At 42.1% G+C, this 22,782-nt stretch overlaps 3 protein-coding genes across 3 annotated transcripts; 1 reads left to right on the top strand and 2 right to left on the bottom strand.

The window, feature by feature from the left end:
• Window positions 1-9,098: 9,098 nt before the first annotated feature.
• Window positions 9,099-18,331, top strand: LOC119770193. The gene is made up of 2 exons (XM_038264639.1): window positions 9,099-9,212; window positions 15,565-18,331. Exons 1-2 carry the CDS (start codon window positions 9,207-9,209, stop codon window positions 17,347-17,349), a joined length of 1,791 nt encoding a protein of 596 aa, XP_038120567.1. The 5' UTR covers window positions 9,099-9,206; the 3' UTR covers window positions 17,350-18,331.
• On the bottom strand, window positions 17,594-19,306 carry LOC119769106 (uncharacterized protein K02A2.6-like). The gene has a single exon (XM_038261007.1). The coding sequence runs from the start codon at window positions 19,304-19,306 to the stop codon at window positions 17,594-17,596; it is 1,713 nt and encodes a 570-aa protein (XP_038116935.1).
• A 32-nt stretch (window positions 19,307-19,338) lies between these two features.
• Window positions 19,339-22,032, bottom strand: LOC119769105 (uncharacterized protein K02A2.6-like). The gene is given in 2 exon segments (XM_038261005.1): window positions 19,339-19,899; window positions 19,902-22,032. Coding segments are annotated over 2 exon segments (2,652 nt in total). The 3' UTR covers window positions 19,339-19,378.
• Between the last annotated feature and the right edge of the window lie 750 nt (window positions 22,033-22,782).

The raw sequence follows: 22,782 nt of genomic DNA, 5'->3' as shown, positions 1-22,782 counted from the left end.
ATCGATTTGGTGTCTTCGGCAAAGTTGTAGGTATGGATACGGACTACACTGGAAAAATAATACACGGTAAAATTTGGTGATTTTTTATTTAACTTTTAACACTAAAACTTGATTTGCAAAAAACACTATTTTTATTTTTATTTTTTATATGTTTTAGAGGACATAAAATGCCAACTTTTCAGAAATTTTCAGGTTGTGCAAAAATCATTGACCGAGTTATGAATTTTTAATCAATACTGATTTTTCAAAAATCGAAATTTTGGTCGCAAAACTTTTTCAACTTCATTTTTCGATGTAAAATTGAATTTGCAATCAAAAGGACTTTAGTGAAATTTTGATAAATTGCACCGTTTTCAAGTTATAGCCATTTTTTGTAACTTTTTCAAAATTGTCGCAGTTTTCATTTTTTAAATTAGTGCACATGTTTGTCCACTTTTGAAAAACATATTTTGAAAAGCTGAGAAAATTCTCTATATTTTGCTTCATCGGACTTTGTTGATACGACCTTTAGTTGCTGAGATATTGCAATGCAAAGGTTTAAAACAGGAAAATTGATGTTTTCTAAGTCTCACCCAAACAGCCCACCATTTTTTAATGTCGATATCTCAGCAACTAATGGTCCGATTATCAATGTTAAAATATGAAACATTTGTGAAATTTTCCGATCTTTTCAAAAAAAATATTTTCAAAATTTTCAAATCAAGACTAACATTTTAAAAGGGCGTAATATTCAATGTTTGGCCTTTTTGAAATGTTAGTCTTGATTTGAAAATTTTAAAAATATTGTTTTTGAAAAGATCGGAAAATTTCACAAATGTTTCATATTTTAACATTGAAAATCGGACCATTAGTTGCTGAGATATCGACATTGAAAAATGGTGGGCTGTTTGGGTGAGACTTAGAAAACATCAATTTTCCTGTTTTTAAACCTTTGCATGGTAATATCTCAGCAACTAAAGGTCGTATCAACAAAGTCCGATGAAGCAAAATATAGAGAATTTTCTCAGCTTTTCAAACATATTTTTTTCAAAAGTGGGCAAACATGTGCACTAATTTAAAAAAATGAAAAACTGCGACTATTTTGAAAAAATTACATAAAAATGGCTATAACTTGAAAACGGTGCACTTTATCAAAATTTCACTAATGTACTTTTTGATTGCAAATTCAATTTTACATCGAAAAATGAAGTTGAAAAAGTTTTGCGACCAAAATTTCGATTTTTTGAAAAAATCAGTATTGATTAAAAAATTCATAACTCGGTCAATGATTTTTTGCACAACCTGGAAACTTCTGAAAAGTTGGCATTTTATGTCTTCTAAAACATATCAAAAAATAAAAAAAATTAAAAATAGTGTTTTTTTGCAAATCAAGTTTTAGTGTTAAAAAGTTAAATAAAAAAATCACCAAATTTTTTTACCGTGTATTATTTTTTTCCAGTGTAGTCTGTATCCATACCTACATTTTTGCGGAAGACACCAAATCGATCAAAAAAATTCCTTCAAAAGATACAGATTTTTGAATTTTCATACATCATTTTTGTATGGACAGCTGCCAAATTTGTATGGAAAATTATATGGACAAACTAATGATGCAAAAGTGCTTCTTTGGGCATACCGAAGGCACCAAAAAAGTTTCAGTCGGATTAAAAAAATACAAAACAAATCGAATGACCGAAATCCTAGAGAACTGCTCATTTATTAAGAAATTCCAACAAATTCCTAAAGAAAATTGCAATTTTAATAAAATTTCAAATAAAAGCAGCCTTGCTGGCAATCTATGAATATGAAAATAAATATGAATCTATGAATAAGGTAGAATGACTAAATATCATTCTTAGTCATCAAAACAACATTCTCCAATCATTGAATGAGCCACAGATTGTCAGCAGGGCTGCCTTTATTTGAAATTTTATTAAAATTGCAATTTTCTTAAGAAATTTGTTGGAATTTCTTAATAAATGTATTCAAAAACTATTTTACAATGAGGTAGAATTTGGTAGAATGACTGAATATCATTTTAAGACATCAGAACAACATTCTCCAATCATTGAATGAGCCACAGATTGTCTGCAGGGCTGCTTTTATTTGAAATTTTATTAAAATTGCACAGATTGTCAGCAGGGCTGCTTTTATTTGAAATTTTATTAAAATTGCAATTTTCTTAAGGAATTTGTGGGAATTTTTTTATAAATGTATTTTAAAACAATTTTACAATGAGGTAGAATTTGGTAGAATGACTGAATATCATTCTAAGACATCAGAAAAACATTCTCCAATCATTTAATGAGCCACAGATTATCAGCAAGGCTGCCTTTATTTGAAATTTTATTAAAATTGCAATTTTCTTAAGGAATTTGTTGGAATTTATTAAAAAATGTATTTAAAAACAATTTTACAATGAGGTAGAATTTGGTAGAATGACTGAATATCATTCTAAGACATCAGAACAACATTCTCCAATCATTGAATGAGCCACAGATTGTCAGCAGGGCTGCTTTTATTTGAAATTTTATTAAAATTGCAATTTTCTTAAGGAATTTGTTGGAATTTATTAAAAAATGTATTTAAAAACAATTTTACAATGAGGTAGAATTTGGTAGAATGACTGAATATCATTCTAAGACATCAGAAAAACATTCTCCAATCATTGAATGAGCCACAGATTGTCAGCAGGGCTGCTTTTATTAGAAATTTTATTAAAATTGCACATTTTCTTAAGGAATTTGTGGGAATTTCTTAATAAATGTATTTAAAAACAATTTTACAATGAGGTAGAATTTGGTAGAATGACTGAATATCATTCTTAGACATCAGAACAACATTCTCCAATCATTGAATGAGCCACAGATTGTCAGCAGGGCTGCTTTTATTTGAAATTTTATTAAAATTGCAATTTTCTTTAGGAATTTGTTGGAATTTATTAAAAATTGTATTTAAAAACAATTTTACAATGAGGTAGAATTTGGTAGAATGACTGAATATCATTCTAAGACATCAGAAAAACATTCTCCAATCATTGAATGAGCCACAGATTGTCAGCAGGGCTGCTTTTATTAGAAATTTTATTAAAATTGCAATTTTCTTAAGGAATTTGTTGGAATTTTTTTATAAATGTATTTAAAAACAATTTTACAATGAGGTAGAATTTGGTAGAATGACTGAATATCATTCTAAGACATCAGAAAAACATTCTCCAATCATTTAATGAGCCACAGATTGTCAGCAAGGCTGCTTTTATTTGAAATTTGATTAAAATTGCAATTTTCTTAAGAAATTTGTTGGAATTTCTTAATAAATGTATTCAAAAACAATTTTACAATGAGGTAGAATTTGAAAGAATGACTGAATATTATTCTTAGTCATCAGAACAACATTCTCCAATCATTGAATGAGCCACAGATTGTCAGCAGGGCTGCTTTTATTTGAAAGTGTATTAAAATTTCCATTTTTCGTTCTAGAAGTATTCATTAGCTATCTTTATTTCTTTATGGGGTAGAACTTGATAAAATAATTATGTGGCATCATTTTGCAGCAGAAATACTTGCTACATGCTAGGAATATTCAAAAGCAGAAATATTGAACTTAAGGGTTAATTATTCTGTTTGATGGAGACGCATGATAGCTCATTTTTTAACAATCTTTAATTTGCTCCAGAACCGTCATTTTTCAACTTAAGTATGGACCTTCATTGGTCAAATCGGGCTAGAATTTTCCAAGGAACACGATGCCATGGTCAAAATCGATATATAAAGTACTTTGAAAATTAAGTATAAAGAGAAGTACTACTTATAAGAAGTTTAGGAAAAATCTGATTGCAGATTCGTTAGGTAGAACGGAGGTAGACTGCTTTGTATTACTTCAGAAGTTGATTTGACGTTGTTTTCTTGAAAACAGGTATCTTTCCAGCAGGGCAATGCTACTTATTATTACTTATTATTATTATTACTTGCTTATTGAACTATTGAGGTAGACTAAAAATCCTTCGAGGTAGACATATGTACCAATTTGGTAGATAACTTCTGCATACTTGGATTTTTGATTTGGCCAAATTGCCCTGCTGGGTGGATTGAAATCAATAACGTCACACAGTAAAGGGGAGAATTGGATTCCGACGGAGCGAGCAGGAAAATGCAATTAATCTTGTTAGTAATTCTGAACAATAAGTGTACGATACATTATTGAGTAAAAAATATGAATTAAAATGAATAAAATTTGTTGATACGTTGTACTCTAGTGAAGGACGATCACAAGAAGTAGGAAAAGGATTTCTGAAAAGTATAAAACTAGAAAATGTAAGAAAATCACAAAGTTTGATCTGCTGCAAAGCGGCTAGTTTCCCAAATTTAGTTGCGATGATTTCGACACCGTTTTTTTCTTCTATCATTCTTGGATTCTTGGAACACAATACGGCTGCTGTCCTCACGTACAAGGATTTTTTTTGAGCATGAGCATGAGCATGAGAGATCACCCATGGTTGCCCCTCCGTTGCTGAACAGAACCGTAATATCCTTTCAGCACTACTGATTATATGCTTCGACGATCTAGTGGTGTTTCCCTTATCAACAGCATGTATGAATGCGCTGAAAAGATAAAACACCATGATTGCTAAAGCTAGATCAGTTGCGAATAGGTAACAGTCATTGGCCACCAACGGCGCCCGCCATGTCAGTTTGTAGACCTCGATTTTAAGGGACGGGAATGTTAGTTAGCGCAGGTTGCTACTAGGGCAGCTGATTTACTCTGTGCTTACACCCCACGAGCGCCAGGAACCTGAAAACTTGTTAGTAGGATAGGGTGTTTGGTCAGGATTCATCATAGAAGATGATGATGCGACCCAAAATCGTAGTGTTTGTTGAAAGGTTTTATATATTATTCTCAAGGCAAACAATCGGATGCTGCGGATGAGACATTTCCCGTTTAACTGTTGTTAAATTTTAAATGAAATGGTTTAATCTTAGACAGCCGGATGTGGAAAGATAAAGCCAAATAATGTTTATTTATAGAATGAGGTGTTAAACGCCATGCTGCAATGATAGCGTAGTCTGATTTTTAATTATATAACCATTTAATTCATAAATTTGCTACGGAATAGACGCAACGAACTCAACCATCAAATGCCTTCCGATCTTCTTTCTGTTAGCTAGATGAGGTATTGATTTTCGTTGCCTCTCGAGCTACGATGCTATGGAGAGGGCTTAACACACAAACAACCGACGTCGAGCCCTCCGAGCTACGGAGCTATGGGAAGGTCTTTTCAACACAAAAAAAAGACTCGCGCACCACACAACGTTCTTGATGAATCAAAATATTTTTTACGCGATAAAACTAACGAACTCAACCGTCAAATTGCCTTCCAACCAGCGATGATGAAGAAAGGGCTTTAAGCACACAATAACTCACCGAGTAATACAAATAAATTCCATGATCGATCTTGTTTTATAGCAACAGCGCAACTCACTCCTGATTTTTACGATCGCGAATACAGCACAAAAAGAACACCACAAAAATCCATCTCACAATCCTGATTTGTTTTTTTTTTCATTTTGCACACACACGCAACCATTCGCTTGCACAGACGGAACATTATTCCCACACAAAAGAGACGAAAATTATCACGAAAAAACAGGACTGCGCGTCCCCAGAAGCACTGCACTTATGACGGCATTATTCAATTATACTGACCAATCACCTCATGCACACAAATAGCCACACAAAAGAGACGAAAATTATCACGAAAAAACAGGACTGCGCGTCCCCAGAAGCACTGCACTTATCCACAATACGGCTGCTGTCCTCACGTACAAGGATTTTTTTTTTAAATTAAACGTAACTTGACCAAAATCATCTTTTAATCAAATGGAGCTGGCTCACAATATAAAAATTGATTTAATATGATAAATCTTTTAAACCATAAATCAGATTTGCCAAATTATGGTCAAGTGTCAATAATAAACTATAATAATAATAATAATAAAGTAGGTTTTGGGGTTTTTGCTGAATGGCACTATTTTGCTACCGCCCATGATAAAGACCCTAGTCATGGCCTCTGAGGTACTCTAAAACGGTTAGCAACACGTAAAAACGGTGCATTCAAAATAACCCAGTAAATATTCCTTTCACAAAAATAGACAACAGTGGGTCAAGGCTGTCGTTCACCAGTTCCAAGGCTTGAATCTGAGACATGAACACGTTGTACGTTTCGTCCATTTTCTCCAAGCGCAGCTGCGCTTGTCCCAATTTGGACGCATCGTAACCCTCCAAAAACTTTCGAACGCGCTCGAGAAAGGCGTTCCCATGATCGCACCCGATCACGTGCAGCTTTATATCAGGCGGAAGCTCCGCCTTCAAGAGATGGTTCGGAGACGGTGGATTCGACATCGGGATGGTCGGAAAATCCACAAAAGTTCGGCAAACTAACGAACTGCTGTCAAAACAGTCGAAAGTTGCTGGCCCGGACGTTCAAAAACGGGCAAAAGTTCGTATTTGTATGAGGTAAGTGAGAAAATGGCGACTTACTTGAGCTGCTCCTCAACTTACGAACGACGCTGGAGTCGATCCGTCGAAATCCGCTTCCGTAATCCGTTGACCAGGCACGCTGCAGGATCCGGAACGCTGGTACGCCTTCGTACGGTGACCTCCAACTGATCGCAGCCTTCGACAGGAACAGTTTGAACCGCTTCGCTTACCTTCGCACTGCAAATCCGTCGAAGTTCGCAGCAAACGCCTTGCTGCTTGCCTTCCTTCCACGAAATCCTCCGAAAAATCGCACCACCAACCTCTTCAGTGACGCTAGAGTTGACCTCGAAATCCAGTCTCCCCTTCGATGCAGGCCACGGCGTCGCCAGCTGTGTTTTTGGTGCCGAAAATCCACCGAAATCGCCGAACGAAAAACTTCCACTTCTTCCACTGGTCCACTATCGGTCCGCTGACGGTAGTTTTCTGCTGCTGCTTCTGATGCTCGAAGGACCATGTACGAGCTGGTGGCTCGCTTCAAAGTTGTCTCCGGAAGCCCCGGAGTCCCGTGGATGGATCCTACCGTGAATTCAGCGGCTAGCGGCAATGGTGAAGTCCTCAGCGATGGCGGCTTTCGGAGGCACACAGAAACTCGCGAATTGCGATGGCGCGGAGTAAATTTGCAGGAGCAAAAAAAGTGGTGCGACTCTTCCCTCAGGCAATGGCCACTCCGGGTGTGGCCAATCCTGCCAAAATGGCCATTTTCATCACCAGTATCAAAAACCATGAATTTTGATACCCATATTGCCCAAATTTGTATGGTTCCGTAAATGTCCTCCCGGGAGAACCTTTCCCCGGGGCAATGGCCACCTGAGTGTGGCCAATCCTGCCAAAATGGCCATTTTCATTACAAGTATCAAAACCATGAATTTTGATACCCATATTGCCCCAATTTGTATGGTTCCGTAAATGTCCTCCCGATAGAACCTTCCCCAGGGCACTGGCCACTCCGGGTGAGGCCAATCCTATCAAAATAGCCATTTTCATTACCAGTATAAAAAACCATGAATTTTGATACCCATATTGCCCAAATTTGTTTGGTTCCGTAAACGTCCTAACGGTAGAACCTTCCCTCAGGGCAATGGCCACTCCGGGTGTGGCCAATCCTGCCAAAATGGCCATTTTTATTAACAGTATCAAAAACCATGAATTTTGATACCCATATTGCCCAAATATGTATGGGTCTGTAAATGTCCTCCCGGTAGAACCTTCCCCAGGGCAATGGCCACTCCGGGTGTGGCCAATCCGGTCAAAATGGCCATTTTCATTACCAGTATCAAAAAACATGAATTTTGATACCCATATTGCCCCAAGTCGTATGGTTCGATAAATGTCCCCGGTAGAACCTTCCCTCAGGGCAATGGCCACTCCGGGTGTGGCCAATCCTGCCAAAATGGCCATTTTCATCACCAGTATCAAAACCATGAATTTTGATACCCATATTGCTCAAATTTGTATGGTTCCGTAAATGTCCTCCCGGGAGAACCTTCCCCGAAGCAATGGCCACTCCGGGTGTGGCCAATCCTGCCAAAATGGCCATTTTCATTACCAGTATCAAAAACCATGAATTTTGATACCCATATTGCCCAAATTTGTATGGTTCCGTAAATGTCCTCCCGGTAGAACCTTCCGCAGGGCAATGGTTACTCCGGGTGTGGCCACTCCTGCCAAAATAGCCATTTTCATCACCAGTATCAAAAACCATGAATTTTGATTCCCATATTGCCCAAATTTGTATGTTTCCGTAAATGTCCTCCAGGAAGAACCTTCCCCAGGGCAATGGCCACTCCGGGTGTGGCCAATCCTGTTAAAATGATCATTTTCATTACCAGTATCAGAAACCCGATTTAATCCCACCTGGGGTGAGATAGAGCCTTTCTTACTAAAGAATATAACGATGGTAGAACTTCTTTCAATTCATAACATTGACTTTGTTTAGAAGAAGAAGAAAGTCTTATGATGAAAGCTGATCGCGCGAGAGATCAATTCACAATTTTACCAGCCTAAATGTGATCCACAAATAAATGTAATTTTGTCCCTGCCTGTCCCTGGCCCATCTCTGATGAGAGCCAGTGGTGATCCTCGCTCTTTTGATTTTTTTGCACTTTTGGCACTTTTTCACGGATTTTCCGTGCACTTTTGTCCGTTGGTCCACACGCAGCACGCACCAAAACTGTCCAGGCGCGCTTCTGCACCGTTCACTTCAGGCCGCTCTTCGCGAGCAGGCCTTCACTTCGCACTGAACTGTCCGTTTCGCGAAGTGTCCCGAACCTGGCCAGACCGGATCCTTCGGATCCGGCTCGAAGGACCAAATGTTCGCACGTGCGAGCAGCTGTTCGAGGAGACGACGGTTCGTGACGAAACTGGCAGATTTGTTGTGACGCTGCCCAAGAAGAAGTACGCTGTCCAGCGTCTCGGTGAGTCCAGATCAACAGCCATCAAACGCTTCCTGGGACTGGAGAAGCGGCTGTCAGCGAATCCAGACCTAAAACAACAGTACAGTGATTTTATTCACGAGTACGAAGCCATGGGACACATGAAACGGATTGCCGGCGACACGGCCGGGGGGAGAGTTAGCGTATTACCTGCCACACCACTGCGTCTTGAGGCCGGACAGCACCACTACGAAGCTTCGCGTGGTGTTTGATGCTTCGTGTCGCACGTCTACCGGAGTTGCTCTGAACGATGCGCTCATGGTGGTGTAGCGACCCACATCTTTTTTGTCACCTTAGATGAAATCCCCGACGCAATAATGTGCGATTGGACTTTGATCCATGATGAGGAGATTTCATCCAGTGGTGAAATTAAAGAGAACCGTGAAGTCGCTCAAATCATAATTAGTCTACAGCCAAATTACCCCCAAGGGAACTTGGCCCAGTTAGCATAACTTCACAGTTCTCTTTTCAAGATCAAACGAAGGGCCGGCTGAGGCGAAGTCGTTTGTGCGTTCGGGTTTTCACACGCGCAAAAACAGATGGCCCATGCGCGAGCCGATAGGAGATCGAATCTAATCCACTTGCTTATGCCAGAGGGAGAGAGAGAGATAGAGAAAGGGAGAAGAAAGACAATATGCGACACTTCGGGTTTTGACTCGTTGACCAATCAACTAGGACATGGAGGGGATAATTACCTCACCCGCTAATTGATTGGTCAGAAGGTCTCGGCAAGAAATCCGAACCCAAAGGATTCCAGGAATTATGGGTGTGTAAGCTTGTGTAAGCCTAGTCTCTAATATCATTGGGAATTCTTTCATTTTTATTCCTTTAGCACAGAACGACACCATTTTCACTTTAACTCCAAAATATGTATTCTTAGATTTTTCTTAATCTTATTTTAACATTTTTCACTATGCCCCGTGGCATTTTGGTTGAATCTGTGCATCGTAGCACTTACACCGAATAATCAACTCCATCTTCCAACTGCAACTCTCAACTCCCACTCTTAACTCTTTCCTAATTTCAACTCCCCCGATTCTAAATCTAACTTAGGCTTTTATACTCTGAAGCGTTTTTAGTCAAGGCGCATGCGCAATATTCATCTCTACGGGAGTAGCTCAGCCACGTGCGTTTTGACTACACCGCGTTGATCTTGAAATCTTTCTGCTCGAAAATTCTCAGCAGGGATCCTGGCAGAGTTCATGACCCTTCTGTTTTCGCTTTGTGCTTTTCCTTCCATCCTCCTACTGTGTTTATTTATATCTTAACCTACGTGCTCCTAGAAATATAACACTTGACTCGTGTCAACATGTGTTAATGAGTGCATCTGAAGATGTTGCACTTCGTCTGATTGTAAAGACCAATGTACTTCTGACAAATTCTTCCCTGTTGGTCGAACTAAAAATCTAAATTTATATTCTGATTAACTGAGGGTCGCTACATACCCTTACACTACCCAGCTAGATGTTTGTCTGCTAAGATAATCATCTACTGTAAGCCTAACGCTGGTTCTAGATAAGCGTTGATTTTGAAAAATATGTTTTTGTATATCTGAGTACTAAATATAATTGTTGTTCACGTTCTGTTGTCTCCTCTGCGTTGATATAATTGATAAAATAGCTGGCTTGATAATTCGTCGATGTTGTTCTTCACTTGACTTTTGGTTTGAAACTTGAAAACATTCAATAAACTACATAGATTGAGACATTTGACTTTGTTGATTTGACTATAGTGGATCAATTCTGCCAAACATTATTTGATACATTTTCCTTCTTGTCCTTTCCTTGATGCTTTTTCTTATTGCATAGAAATCTGCGTCAGTCCTTCTTTGTGTTCTGCAGTCGATAAAATTTTCGTGGACCTCAATCGAAACTTTTCATTCCATTCCATAAGATCTGATTGTAGTGTACAGATCATGTTTCATCATTTTGCCATACTTTTTCCTTTCCATTAGATCTCTTGCCTTAATTGTCAGTCTCTGATATATTTTTCCGGTTGAGAAGTTTCTGCTTCTGACTGAACAAACAAAAACTATTCCATGTAATATAATTTAGCATCATCATCATTCTTTGTATTGTATCATATATTTCACTCCATCAATGTTATGTTCCACCGTTTTATTTTTAATCAACTCATCTCCTGTCTCAATTTCTGCAATTCATGAATGCAAAACTGTTCCAATAATTTGCTGATGCCAAATGTGCTGTTCTGAATGTTCTGGTTGATGTTGCTGCTGACGCTGTATCCAAATGTTAACGTTTGATGATATTTGTGTTCGTGTTGGTGAGATTTTACATATTTGTGTAGTGTCGTGTTACAGATTTGTTTTTTTGAATAATTTCCTTAGTGCCTATCAATTTTACAATTTTTTGTTTAAAGTTAATATTAATTATTGTAGCAAAGTATATTATAATCATAATTTCCTAAGCCTATCCTGCATCTTCTGCTCATTGTTTTTTTTTTAGTTTAAAATTTATTTGGATGCTTTTTTTTACTCTAATAATATTAAATCTACTTTGGCATTGGCTAAAAAGTTTTTCAAAATATTAGATACTTACTCCACTTTCTCAATTGAAAATCTTCAACTTCATTTTTCGATAAAATTTGTCTTTTTGTAAACTTTTATTTCACATTTCCATGAATCTTTTTTTCAATCGATAGGGTGCGTAGTGAATAAATTTCGTCTGCGAAATTACCTTCCCCTTTCCTTTCCCAGGTAAAAATAGGTTGGTTGCCGCTGGTCCTAAAATTCTAAAAGTAGAAAACTTGACAAAACTGTTAGAGAATTCCATTAAACATTACATTTATCTCGACCCATACACATATCACACTCTCGTACATTGCGGGTAATTACTCCTCATCCCATCATTAATTTTCAATATTTTGTTTTAAAGTTTAATAATTGTTTAACATTTGTATGTCGTTATCTTAAAACATATTTCATTTTAAAAAGTTGTCGACGCCACTAAAAATTTATTTTAAATTTTGATGTTTGTTTTTTTCTGTATACCGAATCTACTAAATTTACCAATTATGATATTCCTCATTCTTCTTCTTCTTTTTCTTACTCTTCTTCCTCTCTTAATACCAAACATTGATTCATCGTCCCTTTGTCTTGCATTATGTCTTCTACACAAAAATTTAATTTACCAGCAAGCAAATATAAAAATGCAAAATGTGACACATTATGCACACAAACTCCCCCCTATCGTTGCACCATCTAAGATATTTAAAAGTTTTCCATTTAGATAATTGTCTTCTGCTTGAATGATTTGTTTTAAATCTGAAACCTTGATAATTTGGTTGATTACATTTTTAAACCTTATGTTATATTGTTGACGCTACTCTCATATCTTCTTGTTCATTAACCATATTTCTCATTTTAGAAATAATATCTATTCCATAAACTCCATTGTTAATTTAATTTGGTAGCGATAAACAATTACAATTTGTGAAAAGGACAAACTTAATTTGTTTGGTTCCGATATTTGATAAACATGATTTTTCCAACCAACTTCAGATTCCTGACACTGCCTCGATAAAATCCGATTTTGTTCCATGAATATTAAAGCAACTTTGATCAGTGAGTAAATGATTTGTTCAAGAGTTATAAGTCTCTTAGGTAAATTTCACTATTTTTTTTATAAGTTTCTTTTGTAATTTTCACTAAACAATGAATAATTGTCCAGTTTGTTCTTCGTATTTTACGCCTCTAACGATTTTTCCCATCTTTTCCTTGATAATGCTTTTACGATTTGTATTTAGTTTGCTTATGCTTATTTAAAAAATCCATTTTGTTTTGTTATTTCTGCTTCAGCTCTCGAGACGTTTTTTAGTGATAATTAATAATTTTCTCTGAAAGCTACAAATTGTTAATAAAGTTGCAATAATAAACACACTGTCGACTCAAATTTATTTGTTGCATACGAAAAAATCAACAATATAAAATAACCCACTTTAAGAATGAGATTCCATATTCATAAAAGGAATTACAGTTATAAAAACACACGAAAATTATACTTCTTTTCTCCTTCTTCATTATTTGTTTTTGTGACTCTTTTTGGTGCACTTTTTATTCATGAGCTTTCTCAGCATTTCATATAATTTGGTATATTCACCATTTCTTCGATATAGATTCCCTTTGATCGTGCTTAAAGTGCTAGTAACTTTTTAGTTATTTTCACACCATCCCTATATTATAATTTTCATCGACAGTTCTTCACTATCAAAACTTTAAATTTCAATTGTCATTTCAGCTCGTTTTCCAAAGAGTGGAACGAAAAATTAATCAATTTTGGTTGCTAATACACATGTTTATATTAAAAGTCATAAAAACAATGCAAAAAGTATATCATTTACTCATGTTGCGATTAATTATTATTTCTATTGAATGAATACAGAATAGTTCATTCTAAATGTGATCAATAATTCAAGTTTGTGAATGCTCCTCGTGGGGGTGCATATCTTATCGATCTTTTTCTGATTTTAAATTTGTTTGATTATTTATAGAAAAATACTGGATAAATCGAGTTGTGTCATTCAAATTTAAAAACAAAGCCTGCCTTTTGTTTACTTCTCTAACTTGAATTGTCAGATTAACGATGGATTGGATTGTTAGTTCAGTTCTGGACTCCTGAATTTATTTTTCTTCATCAATGGATATCAATAAATCGTACTTAAGTTCAAAATATTAGATATTTTTTAATTACTTGTCTGACAAAAAGTCGTCAAATTTAAATAACGCTTACTGCCAGTTTCATTCTCTTACCTTGAAAATCATATTATTTTTTTAAATTAAATGTTATTCAGTTTTTTTTTTTCATTTATTTTAATGTTTTTATATGGCGTGTTAGCTTTCTGGGTTCAAACAAGAATTCCTTATTATGAAATTTTCATAGCAAAATCACACCTTTTCCTCCTTTTTAACAACATTCTGCCTGGCGTTTTCATGATACATTGGCTAAATATGTCAAATATTTTCATTTTTGAATCTTTTAATAATCGCAAATATATATTATAAAACTAAAAATCAATGATTTTTTTAAATTGATAGTTTTGACAAAAACGCAAATAAAATCATGACGTATTTATGAAAAAATATTTAATTTTCCAAAGTTGAAATTGATGCACGACTGTTTTTATTTTTTTCAAAGTTAAAAAAAACTATTGGATTTAAGAATATGATGTCTTACATACAACTGCACTAATTCACTCAAAGAATAAAATTTAATTGAACTTACCATAATATTTCCATGATCGTAACTGTCATGTTCTCGCATTACAATTAGTTTCCAGAACCCATTTCTCTTGGCTGGCTTTTTGGCTGGGATGTTCTCCATTGCTGTGGCTGGCGTTTCGACACATTTTTTTTCAATAATCATGGCTTTGGCCTGTTAACTTCACTCTTCACAAAATGTACCCATTTCCTTGGCTGGCGGCTCGATAAATTTTTTTCGATGATCGTTATTTTTAAGCTTCACAAAACTTCAGTTGCTTTCCATGGTTTTGGCTGGCGGTTTGACACATTTTTTGAATCATCATGGCTGGCGTTTGAACTGCCATCTTCACTCGTCACTAAAAGTTTCCTTTGGCATTGGCTAGCGGTTCGACACTGGTTTTTTCACTTGTCCGAAAATAACGTTCCTGTTTCAATTGAAACTTTTACGCTGTCACCACATGTGTAAGCTTGTGTAAGCCTAGTCTCTAATATCATTGGGAATTCTTTCATTTTTATTCCTTTAGCACAGAACGACACCATTTTCACTTTAACTCCAAAATATGTATTCTTAGATTTTTCTTAATCTTATTTTAACATTTTTCACTATGCCCCGTGGCATTTTGGTTGAATCTGTGCATCGTAGCACTTACACCGAATAATCAACTCCATCTTCCAACTGCAACTCTCAACTCCCACTCTTAACTCTTTCCTAATTTCAACTCCCCCGATTCTAAATCTAACTTAGGCTTTTATACTCTGAAGCGTTTTTAGTCAAGGCGCATGCGCAATATTCATCTCTACGGGAGTAGCTCAGCCACGTGCGTTTTGACTACACCGCGTTGATCTTGAAATCTTTCTGCTCGAAAATTCTCAGCAGGGATCCTGGCAGAGTTCATGACCCTTCTGTTTTCGCTTTGTGCTTTTCCTTCCATCCTCCTACTGTGTTTATTTATATCTTAACCTACGTGCTCCTAGAAATATAACACTTGACTCGTGTCAACATGTGTTAATGAGTGCATCTGAAGATGTTGCACTTCGTCTGATTGTAAAGACCAATGTACTTCTGACAAATTCTTCCCTGTTGGTCGAACTAAAAATCTAAATTTATATTCTGATTAACTGAGGGTCGCTACATGGGGATCTTCAAAGTCCTCAAATGAACGAAGAGGACACTATAAAAGGCGATCGAAAATCTCGATCGGTGCTCAGTTTTTCAGTATGTAGTTCAGTTCGGAGTTCAGTTCAGTAGTTTAGTGTCAGTTTTGGTGTTTGACCTTTTGTAACTCGTTAAACTTTTCAATAAAAAGTTAAGAAAAGTGATCGTGCCCGCGTTTTCACTCAAAATCAAAAAGAAATTCCAGTGTTTGAAAAATATCGGGTGGACGGCGCGATACAGTGGGACCAGTTGTGCAGGACGATTTACTGGACATTGCGCTACGCTTTCGACTCCACGCTGTTGCCATCGTCGCTGACATCGCCAAGATGTACCGTATGATTCGCGTCCAGCCTGACGACCAGAGACTGCAGAGGATTGTTTGGAGAGACAATGTGGACGAACCCATCCGAATCTACGAGTTGACCACTGTCACGTACGGAACGGCGTCTGCGCCGTATTTAGCGACCAAGTGCTTGCAAAAACTCGGTGAGATCGGAGAAAAGACGCACCCATCCGCTGCCAAGATCCCCAAACGTGACTTCTACGTTGACGACATGTTGGCAGGTGCGCACACGGTCGCTGAAGGAAAAGAGCTAGTCGCCGAAATGGTCGATCTGATGGAATCTGGCGAATTCTCGTTGCGAAAGTGGCATTCAAACTCTCGAGACATCCTGCTCGACGTCCCGGAACATCTTCGCGACGAACGGACTTTGCTTGAACTGGACACGTCTGACGCAACCGTCAAGACGCTCGGGCTCGTCTGGGAGCCCAGTACGGACTGTTTCCGTTTCAGATCGCCAAAGTGGAACGACGTTGCCGTGATCACGAAGCGTGTCGTGGCCTCAGACATGGCCATGATCTTCGACCCGTACGGGTTGATCGGTCCTGTCGTCGTCCAAGCGAAAATCTTCGTGCAGAAGCTGTGGCGCATGGAACTGGATTGGGACGCCGCTCTGCCAGAAGATCTGCAGGAGTACTGGCGTGAATACCGCAGAAATCTAGCCGGTCTGGACAGCCTGTCGATACCCCGCTGGATTGGCACAGGTGCAGATGACCAGACTGTGCAGCTTCACGGGTTCTGCGACGCTTCAGTCAACGCTTACGGTGCGTGCATCTACATCCGAACCGTTTCGGCCAACGGCGACGTCACCGTCCGCTTGCTGGCCTCCAAATCCCGCATCGCACCGCTCGAGAACCTGAAGAAGGAGAAGCGTAAGCAGTCGATTCCCCGCCTGGAGCTGGCGTCCGCTCTGCTGCTGGCGCATCTGTACGAGAAGGTGGCCAACGCCATCAACTTCCGAGGCAAAGCGTTCTTCTGGACAGATTCCATGATCGTACGCTGCTGGCTCGCGTCACTGCCGTCCAGATGGAACCAGTTCGTGGCCAACCGTGTGTCCGAGATTCAACATCTGACGGAGAGCGGATCTTGGGACCATGTGCCCGGAATAGAGAACCCAGCTGACATCATTTCTCGCGGCATGACACCGATGCAGCTGCAGTACTCAAAGCTTTGGTTTAGCGGACCCGATTGGCTGAGTCTCGACCACCAGCACTGGCCGCACGCTCAAGTGCCAAACGCAGCAGACTTCGACCACGAAGAACTGGAGGAACACAACGCTGTCGCTGCAGTTGAACATGACGCCGAGCCATGCAGACTGTTTACAGCGAATTCATCGTACACCGTGACAATACGGACGACCGCTGTAATCTGCCGCTTCTGTTTCAACAGCCGTGCGGCGAACAAGCACTGCCGCAGAGTTGGTCCGTTGACGGCTGAAGAGCTCGAGGTCGCTTTGAAGAAGCTGGTGCGCCTCGCTCACCGAGAATGCTTCCCGGAAGAGTACGATGCTTTGTCCAGAGATCGCGCGATTCCAAACAACTCCCGCATTGCTGCGCTGAACCCAAGAATCATCGATGGAATCCTGTGCGTCGGCGGCCGGTTGCAGCACGCCGCAGTCTCAGACAACCGGAAGTTTTGTATCACCACGTACGCCCGGTGGCCGATGTCGTACGTGAGAGACAATTAACATTAAACAAATTAAAAGCAAGGACAAAATAAGACTTTATGTCCAACAAATAAAACAACGTGTTATCTTGTAAGTAATTAAACACGGAATGGCTTTATTGAATCCATTTGACAACCGGAACCTCCTCTACGTATGCGCTGTGGTGACGTCGTGACCTGGGCGTTCCAGACGCCAAGTTCGAGTCCAGCGGCGTGCGGACTGGTGGGGACCATCGCTGATTAGGTTGTCCCAACATCCCCCCTTCTCAATTGAGCTGGTACGAGTTGAACCGCTGAGGCTTCTTTCGAACTCGTGTAGAACGACGAAGCCCCGGTACCAGCGACGCAGGCTCGCTTTCAGGTGGTGCAACCTGCTCGGGTGATCTTGGTATGGATGGCGAGCATTCTGGGACACCATGTGACGAGCGTTGATCCGGACTTGCTGACTGTAGTGACGCGTCCAAGACCGTCGGTGTTGTTGGGTCCGCAGCCGGTGTTGGTTTCGACAGATTCCAGGAATCCAGCAGGATGTCGAGGGGCAACTTCGGCTTCTCTGCTCCATCTGTCCTCGGATCCCAATCTGCACGACTGAGAAGCTGATTTGCGTGCGATCGGAGCATACGGCGGTCCTCGACCCAAACGGTATACATCACCTGGCCAACCCGGTCGCAAACAACGCCAGGCGCCCAGTGCCACTTGTTTCCGCTGTACAGCTTCGCGTAAACCAGGTCGTGTGGTTCAAACCGTCGCTTCCGGGAACCACCTTTCAACTCCGTTGACTCGCTTGGTGGTTTTGGTGGTGGTGGCAAGAGCAGTTCCAGATTCGTTCGGATGCGGCGTCCAAACATGGCTTCAGATGGTGACACGCCGCCTTCGACCTGACGATTCGGTGTAGTTCGATACGTCATCAGGAAGACGTCTAGCGCTTCGTCGATTGAGCTCCTCCCCGCCTGAATCTTCTTCACTGCTCGTTTAAACGTATCCACAAAACGCTCCGCTTGGCCATTGGACTGCGGATGAAACGGGGCCGTCGTAAGGTGCTGGATGCCGTTAGTTGTACAGAACTCCAGGAACTCAGCGCTCGTAAACTGTGTCCCGTTATCGCTGACCAGCAGTTCTGGCATACCCAGACGAGCAAAAACGCTGCGAAGCATGCCGATTGTTGCTACCGAAGTGATGCGATTCGTCTTAATCACCTCCGGCCATTTGGTGTAGGCATCTACAATCAGCAAAAAGTACGCACCTTCCATCGGACCAGCGAAGTCCACGTGCACACGTTTCCATGGTCCCGTCGGTCTAGGCCACGGAACTGGTGCTGAGTGCGGAGGGGATCGTGCCGCTGATGCGCAATGCTTGCACGCCTTCACAAGTGCCTCCACATCGTCGTCAATCGAAGGCCAGTAGACATAGCTTCGGGCGATGGCCTTCATGCGTGAGATCCCCGGGTGTCCTTGGTGCAGCTGGCGCAGACACCGCTGCCGGTGCCGTTCAGGGATGACCAGCCTTTCTCCAAACAAAACGCACCCGTCCACAGTGCTCAGCGAGTCCTGCCGAGCGAAGAAGCGCAAAATTTCCGAGTCGACGATCGTGTGCTTCTGTGGCCAGCCATTGCGCAAGTAACGGTAGATCTTCTTCAGCAACGGGTCGACTTGCGTGTCACGCTCCACAACCCTAAAACTGAGAGGAAGGGCACTTGCTACGTCAACTACTACTGACCTCAAATCGTTGTCCAGGGTGATGCTAGCAATAACGTAGTCCTCGTCGGGTTTGGCGTGGTTGCTGATAAGCCGTGACAGCACGTCGGCGTGACCGAACTTCTCAGTCGGGACGTGCTCGATGGTGAAATCGTACAGCAAAAGGGTCAACGCGTAACGCTGCAGCCGGTTCGCCGTATACACGGGAATGCCCTTACGCGACCCGAAGATCCGCAACAGCGGCGCGTGATCGGTCTGGAGCCGGAACGAGCGACCGAAGATCATCTTGTGGAACTTGGTAACGGCAAAAATGATGGCTAGACCCTCTCTGTCCGGCTGGCTGTACCCCTGTTCCGCCTACGACAGCGCCCGAGCTGCATGCTGAACGACTTTCACCGACCCGTCGGTGTACTTGTGGCTGATGGTTGCGCCTAGCCCAACGGATGACGCGTCGGCCGAGACAATAATCTCCTGCATCGGATCGTAGTGGGCCAGCATCAAGTCGGAGCTGAGAATCTGCTTGAATCGGTCGAACGCTTGCTGGCATTCCGGCGTCCACCGAAACTTGTTCCCATCCTTCAGCAGCTCGTCGAGGGGATACCGCAAATTGCGCATGTTCGCCACAAACTTGCCGTAGTAGTTAATGGCTCCCAGAAATGACCGAACTCCACTGACATCGGTCGGAACGGCGAGATTGGCGATTGCTTCGATCTTGGCTGGATCCGGCCGCAATCCCTGGCGATCAAGAAGATGGCCCAGGTAGCGAATTTGCGGCTGACCGAACGAACATTTTTCCGCACGAATCGTGAAACCAAACTCCTCTATGCGCTGCAGCACCGCCCGTAGGTTTTTCTTATGGTCCTCTTCGTCCAAACCCCGACAACCACGTCGTCGAGATAACCACAAGTCCTCACGAGCCCGGACAGCATCCCGTCGATGACTTGCTGGAAAGCTCCCGGTGCTGGCTTTACTCCAGGTGCCAGGCGGTTGCACTGGTATAGTCCCCGGTGCGTGTTGACGGTGAGCATGGCACGCGAGCTTTCGTCCATCTCCACCTGCAGGTACGCATCGGTCAAGTCAATCTGACTGAAGACGGTACAACTGGCCAGACTAGCAAAAATATCCTGGGGAAGAGGCAACGGGTACTGGTTGGGCTGCAACGCGTCGTTCAACCCCGTGGAATAGTCTCCACAGATTCGTACTGCTCCGCTTGCCTTTCGTACCACCACGATCGGAGCTGCCCACTCCAAAAGATCCACAGGAGAAATTATGTTGCAGCGTTCGAGTCGGTCCAACTCCTCATCCACAGCTTGGTACATCGCGTAAGCAACCGGTCTCTTGGGCCGAAAAACGGGTGATTTTTCCGGCTTCAACTCAAGTTTCACCTTCGTCTTCACGCACAAGCCCAACTCTCCAGAAAACAAATGTGGAAACTCCGCCTTGAGTGCATCAACATTTGTTGTTGTTGTTGTTGACGTTTCAACCAGATGACAGATGGTGTCAAGCGGCACTGACCACAGCCCAAAGCTGTCAATTATGTCAGAGCCCAGCAAATTCAGAGGTTGACTTGTCACTCGAACCAGACCAGAAGACTTTCGTCCCCCGACCACCATTTCGCACCAGAACTCACCGTCGATCCCCAAGGGCTTGCCCGTAGCAGTTTTTGCCACGACGGAAGTTGTTGACATCGGTGGACTTCCAATGCTGCGCCACGTTCCCGTTGAGATGATGGTGATGTCGGACCCGGTGTCGAGTTGCAGCCGCACAGAGGTGCGATTCATCACGACTGGCACGTACTTCCGACGATCTTCCACGCTGCACGTGTTAACTTTCACCACCTTCGTCGAGACGTACTTCTTCCGGACTTTCTCAGCGCTCCGGCAGTAGCCTTCTTTGTGGCCAACCAGTCCACAGTCGGTGCACTCGTGCGCCTTGAACGAGCAGTCCCTTGCGTAGTGCATCCCACCACACAACCAGCAGGCCGTGTCTGGACCACTTCTACCGGACTTCGCGCGATCACCAGCTGGACCAGACTTGAACTGCTTCCTCGGGAACTTCGGCTTCGAATCCAACGCTTGCACAGCGGCTACCTGCTCCTCGATCATCGCCGCGTCGTGCCAAATGTTGAGAAGGCGTTGGCATTCTTCCGAAATCAGCTCCAGTGTTATGTCTGCTCGCTCCTCGATCCTGCACAGCAACCGCGTTCTTATTTCTGCGTCTTTCTCTGACTTCAGACCACACACAAAAACAAGACACTTGAACTGCTCCTCCGAGAGCTTGGGCAGTTCGAATTCAACGCAAGCTTTGTTGATGCGGCAGGCATAGGTGACATAGTCCTCCAAAGGTTGCTTCATGATCTGCAAGCAGCGGTACCGTCGACTGATCACCGATTCGGCCGTACCGAACAGTGACGTAAGCTTTGCCACGGTATCCGCGAACGAGAAAAACTTAGCTGTTTTCGGCAGTATGTAGCTCGTGTACCGCTCGTGTTCCGACATCCCCAGCTTCCTGAGCAGCAAGCGCACCTTGGCCGGATCGTCCAGCCGGCTAGCGTCGTTCGCAAAGAGCTCGTCATAACGATTGTACCAGGCCGCGAAGGTGACGTTGTTTTCCGGATCATACCTGAACTCCTTGATGTTGTTGGCAAGCGAGTCCAGAATGACCTCCGGGTTCGGCGGGACCTGTACATTGATCCGCGTCATGACGTTCCGTAGAAGCTGCTCCTGCTGCTCCATGAACGCTCGCTGTTGCTGCTGCATGGCCGCTTGTTGCTGCTGGAGAACCTCCTGCTGCTGGCGGAACATCTCCGTCACGTAGACTTGCTGCTGCTGCGAGAACCACTGCATGTACGGATCTGCCCCAGGTCGGAATCCATGTGGTTGCTGCCCGAACTGACCGTTCGGCGGCAACTGTCCGTTCGGCGGCAACTGTCCGTTCGGCGGCAACTGTCCGTTCGGCGGCAACTGACCGTTCGGCGGAACCTGGCCGTTCATGGATTCGTCGCCGTCCATCGAGCTCTCGGAACTTCCCCGAATTCTTCTACGTTTCCGCGTGGGCGTCGTCTTGGACCCGTAAAGATTAGGCCAAAACTAACCCGAGTCGCCACTTTTGTATCACCACGTACGCCCGGTGGCCGATGTCGTACGTGAGAGACAATTAACATTAAACAAATTAAAAGCAAGGACAAAATAAGACTTTATGTCCAACAAATAAAACAACGTGTTATCTTGTAAGTAATTAAACACGGAATGGCCATTTGACAACCGGAACCTCCTCTACGTATGCGCTGTGGTGACGTCGTGACCTGGGCGTTCCAGACGCCAAGTTCGAGTCCAGCGGCGTGCGGACTGGTGGGGACCATCGCTGATTAGGTTGTCCCAACAGGAAGCATCCGTACATTCTCGACCATCGTCACCCGTGTGGGATATATACCTAGTTAATAATAATAATAAAAAAGTGTTCATTTCTCAAGTTGCCGACTAAATTTGAATATTTAGCTGAACCATGACGAACGTGTAAACAAACCCCTGTTTGGGCTAATTTCAATCATCTTACTAGAATCTCGTCAGCGTGTTCAACAAACGCAAAGAACGCGCCCCTAGACAAACGCAGACTCGCACCGGAAACTGGTTGAAAATACGAACGAGCCCGAAGACGGGATCACGATCCGATACTGTGAGAGAGTAATTGAGCATGAGAGATTGTGTGTTGAGAGAGAGATTATATGTGAGAACGGTGTGATGGGTATGCTTTTGAAGTGG

This window comes from Culex quinquefasciatus, chromosome 3, assembly GCF_015732765.1.
Source record: "Culex quinquefasciatus strain JHB chromosome 3, VPISU_Cqui_1.0_pri_paternal, whole genome shotgun sequence".
In the NCBI taxonomy this organism is placed as follows: Eukaryota; Metazoa; Arthropoda; class Insecta; order Diptera; family Culicidae; genus Culex; species Culex quinquefasciatus.
Note: the sequence above shows the minus strand (reverse complement) of the source record. Positions and strands in the feature narration are given on the sequence as shown.

What these genes read in the sequence shown, in the direction of transcription:
- LOC119769106 (XM_038261007.1), bottom strand. Translation starts at nt 19,306, where the DNA reads ATGATCTTCGGTCGCTCGTTCCGGCTCCAGACCGATCACGCGCCGCTG.